Here is a 19413-nt window from a genome sequence, read left to right on the forward strand (position 1 = left end):
ACATTCATTTTGAAATTAATTAGACATTAATAATGCGTTTGTTACATAGTTTAGGTTACATAGACTAGTTTGAGACCTCCTGCTTAAAAAATAAAAACAAAACAAACTATTTTGAGCCCTTTTGAATGAAGTTTAGATTATAAGTAGCCACACTAGTAGGCTATCAAGTTGGAAACATGTAGGCCTTAGCACCATAGACACACACTGGGACAACTTAGCTGATAAATCTCACATGAATACATTTACATTGGAAAGCCCAACTTCATTTACTTGATTCTTTAAGGTCCCAAAGGCTGTAAATGGACACAGTTCAGTACACCCCGGTCTGTCACACTTGTTTTTATTGTATGTTAAATAAACCTGTCTTTGTGTACTTAAGAAAGTAGGCTATTAAAATAATTTGGGTGTCTCTGTCTATTTAAAATAAGGGAGCCGAAACCAAATCCACTATTGTAAAAAAGTACACACTTTCATCTAATACCACTTCATACCACTGACAAAAAAACTAAGGGATGATCACGTCCACATACAATTTAAAGTGTGAAATGAGTAATTCACAACCTCACTCACTGTTGAAAGATGACCCAGTCATATATTAAAATATCTGTTTTATTTGAAACATTAAAAAACAAGATGTTCATTTTAATTAGACTTCAGACCAGTGGATACATTCTCATGATGTCATGTTGAAACTTGTCTTGTGTTCCCCATCATCTAAAAGACAATAGCATACAACCATCTTGTATAAAGATAATTCACATAACAATTACGTGAGTGACAGTGTCTCAGATCAATCTGTTGTGCTGTATTCTTAACAAAACCATAACAGTGTTCTTCTCTCATATAAATCACAACTCTCGTGTTGGTCTACAACCGCAAAATGGTCTTGCATCTGAATCTTCCACATGTGTCTATATACAGCAGGCCTACATTTTATAATTTAACACATTGTTTGTATATAAAGTTAAAATCACAATATGAAAGATGAATATCTGTAGATTTAAAAAAGCGCAAGATGATGAGAAACAGATCAAAGTGAATCTTAAAGCAAACAGTGCATCAAAACATTGTCCTCATAGCTACACAAACCATACAGTCACTTCAAGCAGGTTTGCAGTTTCTATTTTTCCTTCTGGAGGAGACAGAAAGCTGTAGAGCTATGAACAACTGTTTACCTTTCTTCATTTGAAATCAATATTTATAATGATGATGCTCTCAACTCCTCTAAGCTGTGTCGAAAGCAACATTCCCCTAAGGGCTCAAGTGTTCCCTTTGAACTCAACGCTCTGACGCTCAAAACAGGAATAATTCTTCATTTTCATTTAGAAAAAGAGCAGCATAGGTATTTAAAGCTTATTTAGCAAAGGGTTGCGGTTACATTACTAAGCATAACCACAGCTGTGAAAACACACCAAGGAGGACATGTTTTGGCACATCCAGGTAAAAGAAAAGATGATATTACACCGCTGAGGAAAAGGAACAACAACAGACCATTCATATTATAAATGTATAAAAAACAAAGCTTGATCAGAACAATAAACAGAAGGCACCAAGGAGACTTTTTCAAATTTGTGATGATGAAAAATATAAGCAGTAAGCAGAGCAGCACAGTGTAAACGTGAGTTGTCTGCTTAGACAGACATGCTGGTGGAGTCCTGGAGATACTACCGCCGAATACTTCCAGTTCTTGAGCTTAAAGGAAAAAAAAATAAAAATATGAGTCAATTTCCTTGTATCATGTGTCTGTGACTGCATCGTGGATTGTGTACATGTACCTAAAAAACGTGAAAAGTGAGTCATAAACTAACTTCAAGTACTAATGAATATGCAATTACCCAGGATATGGAGGAGGTGGGGCGTCATGCTGTCCACTTATTGCTATTGCTTGCTCATATGACGGCAGCCCCGGGGGGTCTATGTCCACCATGGGGATCGGAGGCGGGACCACAGGATGTAGGGACACCTCCTCTAGCCGTCGCATTATTAGAGAAGCGTTACTTCTCCTCGGTCGAGATCGAATGGAGCTGTGAGTGCAGAAAAAAAGTTTACATCATGTCATTTTTAATGTGACCCTAATCAAAGCCTTCAAACATTACATTTAAGAGTTGTTCACTTATTGTTTTTCCTTCCTCATTCTGTTACCTATATCTTTAGTATTGGCCTAACATAGTACCCTCTGGTTCCAGTAACTGCTGTAAAATTCTAACCATACATTTATTTGATATGATTGCTATCGTTGTTATAATGTCTTTTCTCAGTACAATGAGGGAATCAAAAGCATAGGAGGTAGCCTTCACCTGTTACCCTCATCCTAATGAATGGGCAGGCTGTTGAGATGGTGAATCAGCTCAGATTGGGGACAATAATTGACGGCACACTTACATTTGGAGCCAACACTGATGCGGTAAGTGCAAAGGCGCATCAGCATACATATTTTTATGGAAAACTGAGGAATTTTAATGTCGACAGTGTTTTTCTGAAAATGTTGTAGTCTTGTTTTTTTTAAATCTGTTTTAACATTCTTTTTATCTGCTGTTTTGGGTCTCTTAAACAAAAAAATAGGAAGAGGTTAAAACAAATAGTGAGAATGTGCAGTCAAATTAAAAAGTTGCTGGCGCTAGTTTTGATGAACTTTCCTTTTTATACAGAGCCAGAGCCCAGGAAAATATACGAAAATACTCGTAACTTTACAATACAGTCAAAGGAATGAATCAGAAGCAGCAATTAGGTATTAATGACCTCTGACTCACCTTGCACGGCTTACGTTGTCCTTACATTTGCCCTGACAGAAATACCAGACCAAAAGTCCAACAATAACAATGGACACTCCAGCAGCAATCAGTCCCACTAAAAGAGCTGTCACATCCACCCGAGAGGGACGCTTATCCTGCTCTGTGGACCATCATGAAATAGAGTTAGCAGCATGGACATGGTTGTTAGTTTGTTCTGAATTCAGTGCTCATTTCTGATGCACTTGACATTTTAGCAGCATAGACCTGGCGATAAATCTAAAAGTTACAGTGTAGTTGAAAAGGTGGTTTAGCAGGTTATTGACAGCACTAATAATACAAATGCATTAGCAAGGCTTAAGTGTTTCTTAACAACACACAGCCTACTGTATCTGTACTTTAAAGTGTATTTGATAAGAAAAAACAGGTCATTTTAATGCCCGTCTGTCTTACCTGCAGTATATTTCTTCCAAAAAGCATCCTGCAAAACAAAACATTATTAGTAGGCTATATTCAAATCTCAGTTCCCTTTGTCATGGCAGACCCTCAGTGAGCAGCATCACTTAACTGTAACCGGGATGCTTTCAAAGACCTCTCTTGCTTCCTCGTAATTGCAGACCTCTTCATAACACTCCCTTTCCAGATCCCCAGGCACAAAAATCTCAAAGTCGAACCGGTTGAACAGTAGATGACGACCCAGGAACGAGTTGGCGTCCCCTTCATCTACAAACACTGGCATGGTTTGAACACATGAGCAGAAATCATTTAAAGAAAAGACACGTTGTTAACGGCTCTTCGTCTACAGAGATTTTTAAAAGGAAACTGTCTTCACATTTAATCCATGAGGTCAAACTTTTGCATATATATAAAAATATATATATATATATTTTTTTCCATCAACTCACTCATTTCACTCCCTTTTTAATAGATCAATGCCTGTTTCATTTAGCTGATAGAGGGTTAACATTCTCAGTCTTTCTATTGTATGTATGTGTCTAAGTGTGTGTGTATAGGTTTATATTTAATTTTGTTTTGAAATTGTGTAATTCGATTTGTTTAGTTGATTTATTTGTCTCTTAAGAGGTGAGGTCCCTTGTATAAGCCTGTTCTTGACCTCTCCTGACACACCTTTTATGTTTTTGTTAATCCTATTTTGATGTATTCTTATATGTGTGCTAATAAATAAATTAAAAAAAAAAGGTAAAAAGACAGGCTACATTATTGAGGATTTTTTTTTAATTCTTCTATCTCACCTTCTTGGTCTCCTTCTTGGTTGGTCAGTAACCTCCTCATACAGGCCAGATGTCCACATGACAGGAGTTGGAGGATTATGAGCAGATGAAAAAACATGGTCAAATGTTACCTGAGCGAGGACAACCGGGCGGGGCATTAATTGTAAGTCCAGAGGGCAGAGTACTGTTAAAACACACCCCTCTTTTTTCAAACAACTATACACCTAAATATCTAACATCTAAACAACCGGCATCGGATAGGCCTACCTATATTCTACATTTACCTATTACAAAGGGTGGCACATAATGCTGGATAAAAAAGTTAACAAGTGAATAAAAGCTGAAGGAGCGGCGGAGACGTGTCGGAGCCTCGACGCTGATAAGATGAGTCAGGAAACTGTTCACTGACAGTCACAAACAACAAGTGTTTAGCAGCTTCCTCTGACAAAGTCTACCACAGCTCATTGTCCACCGGCAAAATACAGTTAAATAAAGCTATAGTAGTCGGTGACGAGTCCAAAAGAGTTCCGGAAGGTCTAAAAAAAAGAAGCTATTTGTTTACTCCCAACAGATGTGGCCTCAGCTCTTACCGAATCACCTGCACAGACTCGACCAATCGATCCTGTTACCTGGATAATACGATAAGTTTTGAAAACTGCAAGTGGACGCTAGATGGCAGCTGAAACCGCGAAAGTGAAACTACTTTTCTCGGCCAAACTTTTCACATGCAAGTGTTACATAGAGTTACACATACATCATTTGACTTTTGAGTCAGATAGCACAACTCCTCCCCAAGGCCAGGTCATTTACTGACAGGCATTTAGTCATATCTGCTCTGCAGTTATTGACTGGCTGTTTGTGAACATTGTGTGTCTAATTTAAATTGCAAACGCTCTGAATAACAGCAGCAATTAAACAGGCTATTTACTTTTGAGAATAAAAAAGAAATACAAGCCTGTAGATGACAAAACACATAGGCTACAACCCTTCAAACGTCTTGAATACAAAATCCTACTAAAGGCTTTTAAGCATTCCTCAAAACACAAAATACAACAGTGTACATGGTACTTAGGGGCCGCTACTCTAATCCTATGCAGTGTAGGTGAAACATTTTTCCATTTTAGACACTTAGCTTTACTGGGACTCAAAGGGTCATCTTACTTAAATGACCCCTTAAAAGTGTCAAGTGCCATCATTTTTGCCGCAACATCTGATCCACTTCTTACGGGTGGGCACAAATTACAATTGTAACACAATGCTGTATATCCTCTGGGATGTTTGACTCTTTTACAAGCACTAAACCTCCTCTCTCAGTAGCTTGGAAGCTGCTGACTACACCATCATGCACAGGCCTTGTATGGGAAAGGGTAAGGATATGGGCTGAGGAGTCCTTTAGAACGAGAAAAGGCCAGACTAAGTGATCCAGTTCACTTAGCATTGCTTCTTGATCCACAAAGCACATTTAGAGACACCACATACAGCAAAACATTCAGCAATGCAGTGATAATAAAATCTCCCATTCTGTCTGTCTGGCAAACAGGCTCGCACAGAAGTGTTTATGTTTCAGTCCGTCCATACACATATCTGTCTCTGAGCCTCTGGGCCTCTTGGCCAGTGTTTATGTAAAGCAGAGATAGGATGCAATTGAACATTATCATTACTGACTACTGGATGGTGCTAATTGAAGCACAGTGAGTGACTGTCTCTTGTATGTGACTCTGGATACTGTCAGAGCCTTAGATTCACCCAGAAGAATGTTGATACAAAGAAAAGGGGCGAGGAGAAGTAGAAATAGACTCTGGATGACATTGCCACCTCACACAGCATACTGCCATTTGCCTGTAAGAATGTTTAAAAGTGTCTCACTCCAAATGTGCGAAATTCATTTTGACCTGAATCAACTCACACAGTGGTGTTGTGCTTATTTAAGTTGATCCCAGACCAGTGGTGGGAGAAGTATCCAGGTCCATAACTAAAGTCAAAGTATCTGCACCATTTTTTAATGGCTCTGTTACATCTTGGATTGAAGCTTTACTAAAGTAAAATCAGGGGCGTGTCCACATATTTTTGACTGGGATGGCCAAACTGGGGCATGACTTATCCAGGGGTGGCACTTTGCTAAAGTGCTCTTGAAGGATAGGCCAGGTCTTTGTAATATAGCAATGAGTAAGGTATTTTACCTGCTTTTTGTAACATAACAATGAGTAAGGTATTTTACCTGCTTTTTGTAACATAACAATGAGTAAGGTATTTTACCTGCTTTTTGTAACATAACAATGAGTAAGGTCTTTTTACCTGCTTTTTGTAACATAACAATGAGTAAGGTCTTTTTACCTGCTCTTTTGTAATGTTAACAGACAAAGAGTAAGGTATTTTACCTGCTTTTTGTAACATAACAATGAGTAAGGTATTTTACCTGCTTTTTGTAACATAACAATGAGTAAGGTCTTTTTACCTGCTCTTTTGTAATGTTAACAGACAATGAGTAAGGTATTTTACCTGCTTTTTGTGAAGTGTCTCGAGATAACACTTGAGTTGACGCTATACAAATAAAAATTGATTGATTGATGAAGTATCAATTATCTACCCCTTCATACTTCAATCATTATCTACTTTATAACACAATATGATGACAACATTAGCTTAAAATGATAATGAAACAATATGATTTATATTAAACTCAAAATGTAAAGTACTTAAAAATGTGCATGCAAACTCCTGCACACAATCTACCTTTCAAAAATACATTAAATGGCAATGTTTTGGTTCCGTAACATCGGCAATTAGTTATTTTTAAAAGGAATATATTTAAAGAAAAATACTGGCAGCCTTTCCAAAAGAAAACCAAAAACCTAATAGTTGGTTTTAACACAAGTCCCACTTCTGACAGGGCAAATAGCCAATCACAGTTTATTTTTGGGGTGGCACCTGGGGTGTCCAATCCAATTTCTAGGAGCCCCATGCTACCCCTGGCCACACCCCTGAGTAAAAGTACAAAAGTTTGAGCATCAGAATCCACTAAAACATCGAAAGTGATAGCAGTTGCAGAAAAAAAATACCCTTTTTTTTTTTAAAATTGCAACTGTTAATCCTGTTTATTGAACAGATTTTCAACATAACAGTAAAATGTAGAGGATGTCTTTGGTTAAACTCAAAAACATCAAACTATAATAACTCGCCCTAATTGCCCTGCTTTCATAAAAAGTCACTAGCTTAAAAGGTTTTGAATAATTGCAGGGACACGTTCCATGAGCTTGTAATGTGAGTTCAATGTTGAATCTTAACGGAAAACTATTATCTGTACAACACAGAAACAGTGAAATACTTTTCACTGAAACTCTGTACAGAATAGAACTAACAGAAAATTGAAATAAGTCAAATATATGCAAATGAAATGTTTAATACTGGAGTTCGCTTCTGCAGCGTCTGATAACCTGAGCTGCGTATGCAAAAGCGAGCTGTTAGGCAGATAGAGCTCCCAACTGGAATATCAACTCATTTGCTTTTCCTCACTGAACAATACAGAACCTCCTCTATCTGTCTGTGATAAGACGAGGTCGTGACATTTGCTGCAGATAAACCAACGGCAGCATGCAGTATTTACATGTGTCTCACATCATGGGCCCGTCCACACAACAGTTTCTGTAAGCCAGTGAGACAAATTGGAGACGAGAGGGAGAGACTTCTGCACAGCATGAGAAAAAGAAGCTGGAGAGCCTCTGTCCACAGACAAAAAGGATGCATTTGATGAGAGATGGAAACCAAGATGTTACAGGCTTTGCAAACATTTTGTTTAGCTTCGATCACATTAGCTTCTATCTTCTGTACGCTCCACCTTGCAGGGTGGCTGTGATGAGGTTATGCTCCTGAGAATGTGTTTAGTGATTTACACTGGCTGATAAGAGTCGGAGATGCTGCTCCTCGCGGACAACCGGACAGAAGTGAGCGGTGAGCCTCAGCAGACCTCTGCTACGATAGGAAAAAGAACACACTGCAGCAATAAATGTATACCTCTAATGCCCATTTAATCTGAGAGAGAATATTTTAGTGGCAGGGCCTGGAGTGATCAGATTACTTGATACACTTAAAACAGTAACCAGGATGAGCTCTGGCTTTATTAGACATATAAAAAAGCAGCACGTATTTGGGGTGGGGGTGGGGATTCATTGTCAGTAGTCTGCTCTTCGTCAGTTTGTGCTGATTTCATCACAGCCCCAGAGGGAGAGAACTCTAACAGACCCCTTTTACACCTAATGCCTCGGCCATATATCATTAGAGTTCACAATCTAGCGTTGGACCAGTGCCTGAGAACAGATTTCTCTGGGGGATAAATAGCACTTTAGTTTACATCATGAGCGAGGGCAAGGTGAACTATTAAGTGGATGTTAGAAGTCTTGTTTTCCTACGTTTTTAGGCAACATAAAGAGACCGTGAGTCATGCCGACTACAGCTGAACTGTATCTATTAACCAAGAGGACAGTTTCAAATATGCAGTGGCAGTGACTCAGCCCACACCATGAGCTCAAAGTGTTGATGCCACAGCTCTGACCTCAGCAGACAGGGTCATTTGAAGTTCACTTTCCTATTGTCACCTCTCATGTGCGCCCAGACAAGTGACCCTCTCACTACAGGCTATTTCTCAGTCAGAGTCACAGCTCATCTAATACTGACATGTTGTCCTTTAACCGAAACCAGATGTTGAGGGCTGCTGGAGGACGAGCCCCCATTAAAGTCAATGTATGGCTTTGTGAAAAGATAAGGCAACTGGTGGGGTACTTGTCTGAAAGACTGATTACACTGTATATCCATAAAACTTCTCACTTTTCCACAAGATTTAAAATTGCTTACTAAAGTTTATTTTCTTGTTTTGATGGCATTATTTGACTTCGAAAACCTCTAGGAACAATCTATTATTCAACAAAAAAAGGAGCAATCACAGGTGATCTCCAGTGATCTTTTATTGGAGAAATATAAAAACGGATCATTTCAGCCGTGGTATTTTGAGATCCGAAAAAGAATTGAAGGATCTTGCAGTCTAGAAAGTTGGGTTTTTAAGGTGGGATTAAGCAGAGGGGGACAGGGCCTGTAGGCTGGTCTTGACGTTTGCGAGGTTGGCCTTCCATGCAGTGAGACTGTCATGCAGCTGCTGCCACTGCTGCTTGCCAAAGGTGCGGTGTGTGCTGTGGCTGGTGAAAGGAAAGGAGAAAGAATGTGTTAATAGACAAAAATGTCAAGTAATGTCTCAAATCTTTAAGGCAATAATATGAAGAGACATTTCCCTTATGTTCTCAATGAGGTCTTCAAATAAAAGACCTATGGAGGTGGAGTTACATTAAACAACAAAAGGCTGTGCATTATTTCAGTGAAGGGGATTTATTCACACAAAAACATCTACCTTTTTCACAAATTATTTTATTTTCACATTTCAGAACCAACAATCTTAAGTCATCCATGACTTTGAACAAAGGCCAGACTTCTTTGGCCAGATTCAGGAATGCAATATAACCCACAAACCAATGAATCAGTCTTTCTTTGCAGCCTAGTCTAGGCCCAGCATGAACAAGAACAAAAAAGATGAAACAGATTGTCTCAGAGGAAATCTGATAGCATACATGAAGTTGATTTTACAGCCTTGTTTAAATGCTGAAGTCGTTATCTTTACAATAAATTATTCTCACTGATGTTTATGCTCTATGTTTAGTCACTAAAGAGCAGAGACTAGGGATGCGTGCGACTAGCGAACTCAACGGTTAAACAACGTCACCCTGGCTAGTCAGCAACAGATTTACTAGCCAGTTGATCAAATTCATATTTTTATATTTTGGCCCACAGCGCCGCTCTATGGTTGTGCTCAAACTGTAATGCAGCCACCTGCCACTATCTGGAGCTGGAGCCATAGACCGGCCTTCACCAAATGATGGACTATGGTGCGAATCCGGACAGAGGTGCTGTTTTAGTGATGACCCAGCTTTATGTTGATGAGCAGTGCAGCCTTTGATGCTATTACAGTAGTCTATTTTAAATGGCGGAGCTTTTCCTTCCTTTACAGCAGCTATTTCAGCGGCCAGTATGGTCACAGGCCGATGCATTAGTCCAGAATTGTCACAGGGGACGCTACTCAGCCAATCAAATCCTTTACTAAGACAAGGCGGCGAGTGAGATAATACAGAGACACATGGAGAGTCCATGGGCAGAAAAGATGCTGAAGTGGAGAAACTAAGTGAGTGAGAAAAGTAGACATGGTGTGTTCTAAGATGAGAAAAGAAGACACTGACTAACAGGAATTTTAACCAAGAATGGACGTCTCTTCTATGTTTATTCTCCTCACTGACAGTTTAATCCCTAACATTATTCAAGAAACTTGCGATCATTAAATGCGTTCATGAAAAGCATCACTACGAGACAAAGCACACATGTTTTGAGCCTCTGAGGATGAAAATAAATGAACTAAGAGCCCAATGTGACTGATACACCAGAATCCTTATCAAATCAAACCAGACCCTGTTTAGTTTTAATCGGAGACCGCTGCTATAAAGAGACTATAGTCCTGGCTAATGGACCATCTCTCCTGGCTCTACTGCCCTGATGTAAACAAGCACAATGAACAGATAGCATCTTTTAGGAGCAGCGTGCAAGGCAGTATTTTGATGTAGATATGAAAGTATTTAGGCTGTTTTAGGTTGAACTGGCATTAAACTGGAGCAATGCATAAGCACATTTAGTACAGGCATGACAAGGTTTACCTGCCAGGAGGACCCAAGGCTGGTGATGCTAGCACTGTGAACGTTAGCCACACTCTGCGAGCCAACTTGCATTGTTCACCCGCAGACATTATCAACACCTTCTAAACCTAATCTTAATTTAGTGAGACAGAATTGAGCCATGTTTAATGGTGTGGGGAAAACACTTACCTTACAACAACTCTTTGCTGTGTCTGATCAATTTTGCAGTACACCATCTTGGTGCGAACAGCTAGAAAGACAAGGAAGACAAGAATGAGATAAAGAAACAGCAGAAGCTCTGACTAAAAGTAATACAAACACCACAGTCAAAAGAATGAATAAGGAAGGAGGCAGCTTAAACAGCAGATCACTGAGTGTTGTTCTAAGTTTTGTAAAATCCTACTCATGTCCCTGTTTTCTTTTTATAAAGAGCGCCAAAGAATTCAGTACCCAATAGGTACTTTTTGTTTTAAGACCTAGAAGTCCCAAATGACAAACAAAGAGCATCCTTGGTAAACAATGACAGACAGTTTTGAGGTGAAGTGCCTGTACCGTCAATCACAAAGGCCTCGACGTCCTCTGCTCCGATCTGCAGCTCCTGCTGCATGGTGTCGAAGGAAATCTCCTTGAATTCCACCGCCATGCCCATGAATGTCAGCAGACGCATCTTGGCCATGTTCTGCTCGTGGGACAGGCCTGCAGAGGAACAAGCAGGGATCATTAAGCACAGAGCTGTCACAGTCGATTAGCCTCCACACTGGGAGTTTCCCTCTGATAGTTGTTACTACATTTAGGAGCATGCAGTCAGGGAATCTTCTCATTAACACAAACATCACTCCACATTGTCTGTTTGGAGAGTCCATCCTACACACGCTTGTAATTGCATCCTAGCCTTTTAGCAGTGAGAAAGAGACACGCTGCTGACACACACACATTCCTGTACTGAGTCAACAGAGCACGGTGCGATGGCTCAAACTGACTTTAACATCACCATGTAGTAAATGTTACAGCTGCAAATGAGAAGATGCTTTAATTCTTATGATAAAAGACAGATTCAATGGTTTCAAATGAGTTTCTGTCCTGCACAAAGGTAAGTAAACAGAAGGAAAAACTTTTTTAGTATTGAAATGATTCATATCCCATTCTTATATTTCCACTCTGAGATCATCAAAGTTCCCATCAGCCCCAGAGAAACAGCTGGATTTTTAAGATGGGGATTTTAAAAAAATGGAAGAATTGTATCACACATGTTTCTTATTAGTAGGGAGGGGGGGTCAATACAGCATAGTATCGCAATATGTAGCATGGAGATATTATATAGCTTCACGATCAACAAGTATCGTTATTTTTATATATTAATAGTAAATATGTTTTTTTATTTTAATGGCTGAATAACTCATTTTGAACTTGCATTGTTAAAAATTATTGCTGTTTTTCAGTCATCCATACAGGTTCAAGTTGGATTAGACTGAAATACTAACAGTTCAGATTGTTCAGTGCATGCATGCATTGAATTTTGTTGACATAATATGCAGTTCAAAAAGTTAAATCACAATTTATTGTATCGCAGTAACATCGTATCGTGACACAAGTATCCTGATAATATCGTATCGTGGGGATATTGTATAATTGTGCCTCTGATGATTCCCACCTCTACTTATTAAGCTTTTACAACACACTTCTGATTGGTCGAAAGTCATTAATATGAATCTAGGTGCAGCCACCCATTGTGTCCTTTCTGAACAACAAATAAAATGTTATTTCAGGGTGTTGAGATTACTGCAGATTTAACGGGTGTTAAAATTACATTTCATAAACGCACTGTAACTATTCTGACTATCTTAATTCATTTTCTTGTGTTTTGTATGGCTCATAAAGAAAGCTACCTTGCCGTGTAGATTTTTTTTCTCATAAATCAAACGGTGTAGTGAACTTCTAATACATGGTCAGAGTGTGCATTTCTGTTTGTGCAGGGCTGATGCAAGCAACATCTTGTGCAATATCAACTTACCAAGAGAGTCGATGAAGTCTTTGTTACTCTGGTAAAACTTAACGTAAGCAACTAGCTTGGCACTCACGAAGATGGTTAATAGCTGGAGAGACGGTGAGAAGAGGGAGAAATCACACCGTAAGACGAGAAACAGTCAGATACACTTCTACACGCTCAGTCTGAAAGTTGTTCAGAGAATAAAATCAGAACTATGAACAGGTGATAAATAAATACAATGAGGAATGACATTTATTTTCCCTTGATGATGAATGGGCTTCACTTTTAATATCTTCAGGAAGGCTAGCCTGTTGACCCGAGAAGTCTCTTTTACCAAACTGTGCACACGCGTTTGTTAAAAAAATGTTTTCATTGTCTCAGACTGTTCAGCTGGTGATGTGCAAACATTCCTGCTGCTCACCATTCAAAGTTTATGAACCATTGACTGGTCTGCAATTAAACATTGTGTTTCTCTTGGCTGTGCTGTCACTGTATATCAGGAAACCCGTGTTAAACACAGACGAGAGGCCTCCACATCACAGTCAGCTTGAATTCTAATCATGTGACCTTAAATGGTGTCATATACATACAAGAACGACAGACTAGTAAGGATGACAGAGGGACAATTTGTTTTAAAAATATATTTTTTTTATGTGCTTTAAAGGTCACATATTATGCTAAATACAAAAATGTGTCCTGAGTCTACACCCCCCCCCCCCCCAATTATGAGATGTGTCTATCCACTCCGTCTTTTGCCTGCTGCACTTTTCAGAAAACGTTTCCATTTTCATGACATCACAAAGGGCTACACCCCTCCCCCAGGTGTGTGACACTCCCACATATATATATCTGGTTTGCCCTGAGTCTACCAACAATAGGGCATGGTGCAAATGCTGCATTCATGTGATGTCGGACACATCGGAAAAACGAGTTTCCAAGTTGTAAAATGCACATGAACACCTGCTCAAGTCGGAACAACAAGTCGGAAACTCTGGAAAAAAATTAGGTGCCCGACTTCCCGACTTGAGGTCAGAATCGTCATCACATAGGGGGCAAAATATGTTTGTTAATCTTAACAATTTTTTTATTAATTCACATATTGCACATCAACTTTTTGCTCAAATATAACTTTTAACAGTGACGTTTCACAGATCTTCTTAATGACATCGACGCTGTTTTTTGCTGTTGTTACAACATTTCCGACTTTCCGAACTGAAATCACGTGAACACACCATCAAGTTGGAAGAACGACTTCCAAACTTGGAAACTTGGACCACCGAGCAGCACAAGAATGCAGCAAAAAGCCCAACCACACCCCCTTCCAGAGAGGGGCGTGGTCAGACACAGCTCATTTACATTTAAAGGTACAGACACAGAAACAGCCTGTTCTGAGCAGGGCTGAAATAGAGGGGTTTATAGACATGATCAAATACAGGATCAGAGTGGATTTTTAAAAATAAACTTCACAGACATGTTTTGGGAGCTTTTTTAAACTTGTTGAAAGAGAAAATAATAAGTGACCTTTTTTTTTTCCAAAGGTACATTATATTTATTGAAATTTTGCTCATTTTAACAAACAGACAATGTCGGCAAAACGGCAATGTCATTCATTACTTACATCATGGATGAGTTCTCCCTCAAGGAAGCGGACAGGTTTCAGGGTGAGCAGGTGGTCGATCAGGAAGGTGTTGGGGTCTTTGAGAGCACGAACTATACATCTAAAGAGAAGGCACACAGTCCCAAATGCATGAATGTACTGTGTCTGAGAGATGCACATTCAAATCGAGGCTTCATGTTACAAGTTCAACAGGGTCTCAAAGTTTACCTGTGGGCATCGACGCGTGCTTGTGAAGCATTGTCTTCTGTGTAACTTCCCAGCAGCTCCACCATCACTTTAGCTGCAGCCTCACTGTGAAACGAGCAAAGCAGTTGTTGAAGACTCTCTTGTACTGAGATCATTTCCATCAGGGGTTAAACACAATCCATGTCTTAATGTGAATAAAAGGGACCTAAATAATGTTATGGTTAGTTCATGGACTGTACTTGAATACCACTGTTGGAGTCTTCTGTCCACTCAAAGCACTTTTACACTACATGTTACAAATAAAATTTCACACACATTTATAGACTGAATGAAGAGGATGCTATTTGAAGTGACAATCAGTATTAATGAATCACATCCACAGGCATTCACACACCGGTAGCTATGCCACCGGGAGCAAGTTGGGTTTAAGCGACATGCCCAAGTGTACTTCAACATGTGGTCTGCAGGAGCTGGGGATCGAACTGCCAACCTTCTGATTGAGAGATGAGCCACCTGACCATGAGGCCTTTATCTTGAGTACTATGCAAAACTATATCTGCTTCTGATCATACCAAAAAACATGAGTTTTACACATCTGATCCAATTTGTATTTACCTTTTTTTGCAGTCAACCAATGCTTCATACACCAGCCTCAAAAGTATGTGCTTCTTCTCTGTGGTCAGGTTCCAGTCGACAATCCATTTGCGCACCTGATAAGCAGCACAAACAGGCATCATAAATCAACTGCAGAAGACAAAATGCAGCAGCAATATGCTCAGTTATTTCAGAATAGCCGTAGAGATTTTATACCTGATCGAGGTCGGTGGGGATGAAAGCGATTGCATTACAAGTCGCTGCCACCTTGATGAGGCCACAGAAGACAGTGTACCTCACTGGAGCATTCTCGTCCATGCCATGGAACAGGTTACTCAGTCTGAAACATGAAGGAGATATCAAAGTAACTGAGATTAGATTTTTAGCTTTGGCAGTTTCTTGCTGCATGACATTTCCAAAGAAACACAGATGTTTCTACCTGTTGATTTTCTGAAAAGTATTCTGTTTAGATTATAAAACCAGCTACCTTTTTCTTACATCAAAATCATGGACCAGTTGGTTTCCATGCTTGTGAAAGGTATACAGAGATGAAGAGAGGCACAGCTGTGGATTTATCTAAAGGGAAAAAGAGTAAATACGACTCACAGCTGCATCCTGAGGGAAGGTCTCTCTCCTTCACGGAACTTCACCAGCTTTTCACATAAACTTTCAATGAGGGCCTCCTGCTTCTCTGTCTCCAGGATCAACAGCAGAGACACAATGCTGTTCATTACGCTCTCCACGTCTGAAAAGAGGCACACAGTCACATGTAGTGAGTCAAGAGCACTAGTTACTGAATTGTTTCCTGTCAATGAAGATGTGACATTAATTGGTGAGATCACTTTATAACTGCATAGCATGTAGTCGAGGCAGGTCCGGTGTCTTGTTGATATGCATGCTGGAAGACTGGAACAGCCCATGTGACACATAAAACAACTCAACCACAATATGATGAAATGCTGTTCTTGGTAAAACTGTTAACATTAAACACACACATTAAAAAGACGTGTTTTCTATTATTCTACCATTAATAAACAACTGACCGTGGGTAAGATGTAGTTGTTTTCATGGTCATCACTTACCTTTATCATCGTCCTTGAGGCACACATCACACGCCTCGATGATCTGAGCCAGATCTACATTAAGTCCACCTTCAGAGTTCTCTTCTGATATTTCAGCTCCTTTAGACTTCATGTAGGCTCTCAGCTCGGAGGCCTGGAACGATTAAGCAAAAGTATTAGCAGTAGTTAGTTAATATCAAATAAAAAAAGTTACTTTCAAGGTTATTATCATTAACAAAACGTGCTTCTACCATAAACAATGACTAACTGAAATTGTACTGTATGTTTACAAAAATAAAATAAAATCAGAGAAAATGTCCTTACTTTTTGTGTTGGACACAAGCATACTGAGTGACATATAACCTTACAATCCTTACAATTTGTCTCAGGCACGTCAGTTCTGGATCAGTTTTCTGACTGCAGAAGTTAAAACTTTTTCTCCTTTCTACAATATTTAAGAAGGTATTTTCAAATAAGTTGCTTAATCATTCTTATCATTACTAACATTGTATTATTATTATTATTATTATTATTATTAATAAGCATCAATACATATATACTGTACATTCTAGATATTTTATTATACTAGTCTATATTATATAACATTTCATTATATTACACTATATTGTTCATATTGCACTATATTATATTATACTACATTATATTATATAACTGCACTCTGCATTACTGTGGTACAACACTGCCTCTCTTCTCTGCTGTTTACATTACTTACTGCTATTTATCATACCAAGTCACTTTAATCACTTGTCACTTTATCTTGTCATTCTCTGCAAATACTGTCTCAATTCTTAATTCCCTGCATAGTTAACTTCATTCATTTTGTACTTGTATATACCCCCTGTTTTTATTTATCTTATCTATTCTGTTTAATGTGTATTTTCGAGCTTTCTTGTCTGTGCTGCTGTAACGCCTGAATTTCCCCTCTGGGGATCAATAAAGTTTTATCCTATCCTAATATCTTTCTCTGAACCATTTGCAATACAGAGACAAAATAATAATACTTTAACTAAAAAACGTGTCTAAAACTAAGATTTACACAAAATAAAAAATAAAAAATCTACATTAAACTAAACTGAAAAATAATTAAAAACGAAATAAAAAACTAAAGACAAAAGAAAATCCGGCTCTATTATTATAACCTCGGTTACTTCTGAAGCTGTGTTTTGATGTTGATTATCTCAATATGTCGTAAATTAGTCAAGGTTATAGTTTTAGTTTTGAATCACAGAGTAAATTTAAGACAAATACTTTAAAATTGTAGTCTAACACTATATTCCTCTAAAGGTTACAGTTAAAAAACAGTGAGGATGCTTTGATGCATGTTGTATTTTCGGTGCCTGGGTTAGCATTAGCATTCAGCTAGCTCATCACTTCAGTTTTAATACATGTACAAAAGAAGGGGAGTTAAAAAATAGGCTGAGAATCGTCATTATGCCAATGGTTCTAATTGCAGCCGTCTAAGAGGTTATAGTACTACTAAATACACGTATGTTGTGTTTCCATATGCAGCTTTATCCTCATGCAGCTCAACAACCAGCACGCATCTGTCAGCAGCTAAGAACTGTTAGCATTCTAGCTAGCTAGCATGCTAACCCATCCGGTGGATTAGTTTCCATTTATTGATTCACCCGCAAGTTGAACAATACTTAATCAGTTTTCTTAAAGACTTGGGTCATACCTGATCTTCTTCCGTGATATCGATAAACGCTGGGACACTCATGTTTGGTGATTTTGTGAGCCCAGATGATGAAATCCACGCTCCAACCACTGCTGAGACCTGAGCGGAAAGGAAACGCGAAAAGAGTGCCGGTGAGTCTGTTTCACTTCCGGGTCCTGCTCTTAAAGCCGCAGTAACTTAATTCAGAGAGATGACGAGGAGATTACGTTACTGATTGAAAAGTCCGTCTTCAAAGATTACTTGGATAAAATATGTTTTGTAATTTTAAAGTAGCTATGCATCAGCAACCTGAACATATATTTAATCAATATGTTTATTTGAGAAATCCTTGTATGCAGAGTTCTGCTTACTTTCAGCTGGTGCAACCCCTTCATTCAGAGGTCAGACAACCTACTAAATTATATAAATCACTTTCACTTCCACCACCATATCCTCATCTTTCATTCTCTCTTATCCAGGTATCCATTCTGCTCTGTGGGAGATTAACCCTGGGTGTCTTGGAAGAGAGTTACAGAGGTGAACCTGATCCCCAGGAGAGGTTATCTGATTGAGATTCAGTCCATATGCAGGGACCACCATGGCTGGCCTGGCCCAGAGGAGCTGTCCAGCCCGGAAACACAGTCAGTGTCAGAGGGCAAAACTCTTATTCCTCACACTCTCTGACCTATTGGTGTGCTATTGCGCCTCTGTACCAGGTGGGTTCCTGTGTATTACTACAATGGCAGGCTGCTTGGTGATTGAGGTGATGGAGGTGAAAAGGGTAAGTGGAGCAGGGGTTCACTCTAAAACTCTGTGGTCAGGTTACTAACATGGAAATGTTGAGTAGGATGTGTCCCAGTGGAGTGTTTTCCATTTCCAACCTGAACTGCAGCTCGCAGTTCATCTGTCACAAAAATATGTGTATTTTAGGGGCTTCACAGACTACAGAGACACTGCATGCCATTTCATAATTCCCTTAAAGTCTGCTTGTCACATATTTCTCTTAGCAGGAACTGAACTCTGTTGCATTCACAAGGATATATTTATGAAAATAATGTGCTGAGGGAAAATAGCTGATGGAGTGTTTCAGCATAATGCTCATTCGATGCGTCATTCAGTTGGGAAGACAAGTGCCTGGTACCAAATCCAACTCTCACTCGCTCCCTGCCCTCGCATGCTGTCATGGCAAAGAATTTATAGCTGCTTCCACACAAGTGTGCTTGTGTAACTGCAAGGCTTTCATTATCTGATTAACAGCTGGTGTCAAGTTCCTGGTGTATTTCAAGTCCACAATAAGAGTTTTGGAGGCTTTGAAGCTCCAGGTGCATATGAGACTTTGTTTTTGTCTTATTTAAAGGGTCTTAAAAATGCCACAGTGTATCATGATGCTTAGTTTCTATATCAGTGATTCCCAAACTGTGGTATTTATATAACTGATTGTGTGTGAGCTTTGTGGTATGATGGAGTTTTCTGAAAGGCCAAACAAATGCACTCCACACGGCCGAAGTCCTAAAGTTAATCTTGACAAAATGATAGTAATGTCATTTTCACCATTCAGTAGTAGAAAGAAAAGAAGTAGGCAGAAACTTTGACTTGTGAAACGAAA

The 19413-nt window shown here is 39.2% G+C and overlaps 2 protein-coding genes across 2 annotated transcripts; both read right to left on the reverse strand.

The window, feature by feature from the left end:
- Nucleotides 1-591: 591 nt before the first annotated feature.
- On the reverse strand, nt 592-4588 carry prrg4 (proline rich Gla (G-carboxyglutamic acid) 4 (transmembrane)). The gene is made up of 6 exons (XM_061041616.1): nt 3983-4588; nt 3298-3461; nt 3183-3210; nt 2751-2892; nt 1836-2024; nt 592-1692 (listed from the first exon to the last, which is right to left on the reverse strand). Exons 1-6 carry the CDS (start codon nt 4077-4079, stop codon nt 1665-1667), a joined length of 648 nt encoding a protein of 215 aa, XP_060897599.1. The 5' UTR covers nt 4080-4588; the 3' UTR covers nt 592-1664.
- Nucleotides 4589-8901: 4313 nt separating this feature from the next.
- Nucleotides 8902-17978, reverse strand: eif3m (eukaryotic translation initiation factor 3, subunit M). Its single transcript, XM_061041629.1, has 11 exons — nt 17829-17978; nt 16151-16283; nt 15675-15813; nt 15285-15408; nt 15090-15184; nt 14496-14579; nt 14289-14388; nt 12695-12776; nt 11236-11379; nt 10873-10933; nt 8902-9147 (listed from the first exon to the last, which is right to left on the reverse strand). The coding sequence occupies exons 1-11, from the start codon at nt 17868-17870 to the stop codon at nt 9024-9026; spliced, it is 1128 nt and encodes a 375-aa protein (XP_060897612.1). The 5' UTR covers nt 17871-17978; the 3' UTR covers nt 8902-9023.
- Between the last annotated feature and the right edge of the window lie 1435 nt (nt 17979-19413).

This window comes from Labrus mixtus, chromosome 1 (assembly GCF_963584025.1).
Source record: "Labrus mixtus chromosome 1, fLabMix1.1, whole genome shotgun sequence".
Lineage (NCBI taxonomy): Eukaryota > Metazoa > Chordata > Actinopteri > Labriformes > Labridae > Labrus > Labrus mixtus.

Bases quoted from the DNA above. Each gene is read 5' to 3' on its own strand.
- eif3m (XM_061041629.1), bottom strand. From the start codon at position 17,870: ATGAGTGTCCCAGCGTTTATCGATATCACGGAAGAAGATCAG. The intron at 15,409-15,674 runs GTGAGTCGTATT...TTCATGTTTCAG, and splicing joins CCTTCCCTCAGGATGCAGCT to ACTGAGTAACCTGTTCCATG. The intron at 15,185-15,284 runs GTATAAAATCTC...GCTGCTTATCAG, and splicing joins TCCCCACCGACCTCGATCAG to GTGCGCAAATGGATTGTCGA.
- prrg4 (XM_061041616.1), bottom strand. From the start codon at position 4,079: ATGTTTTTTCATCTGCTCATAATCCTCCAACTCCTGTCATGTGGACAT. The intron at 3,211-3,297 runs GTTAAGTGATGC...TTTGTTTTGCAG, and splicing joins TTGAAAGCATCCCGGTTACA to GATGCTTTTTGGAAGAAATA. The intron at 1,693-1,835 runs GTAATTGCATAT...TTTTCCTTTAAG, and splicing joins CCACCTCCTCCATATCCTGG to CTCAAGAACTGGAAGTATTC.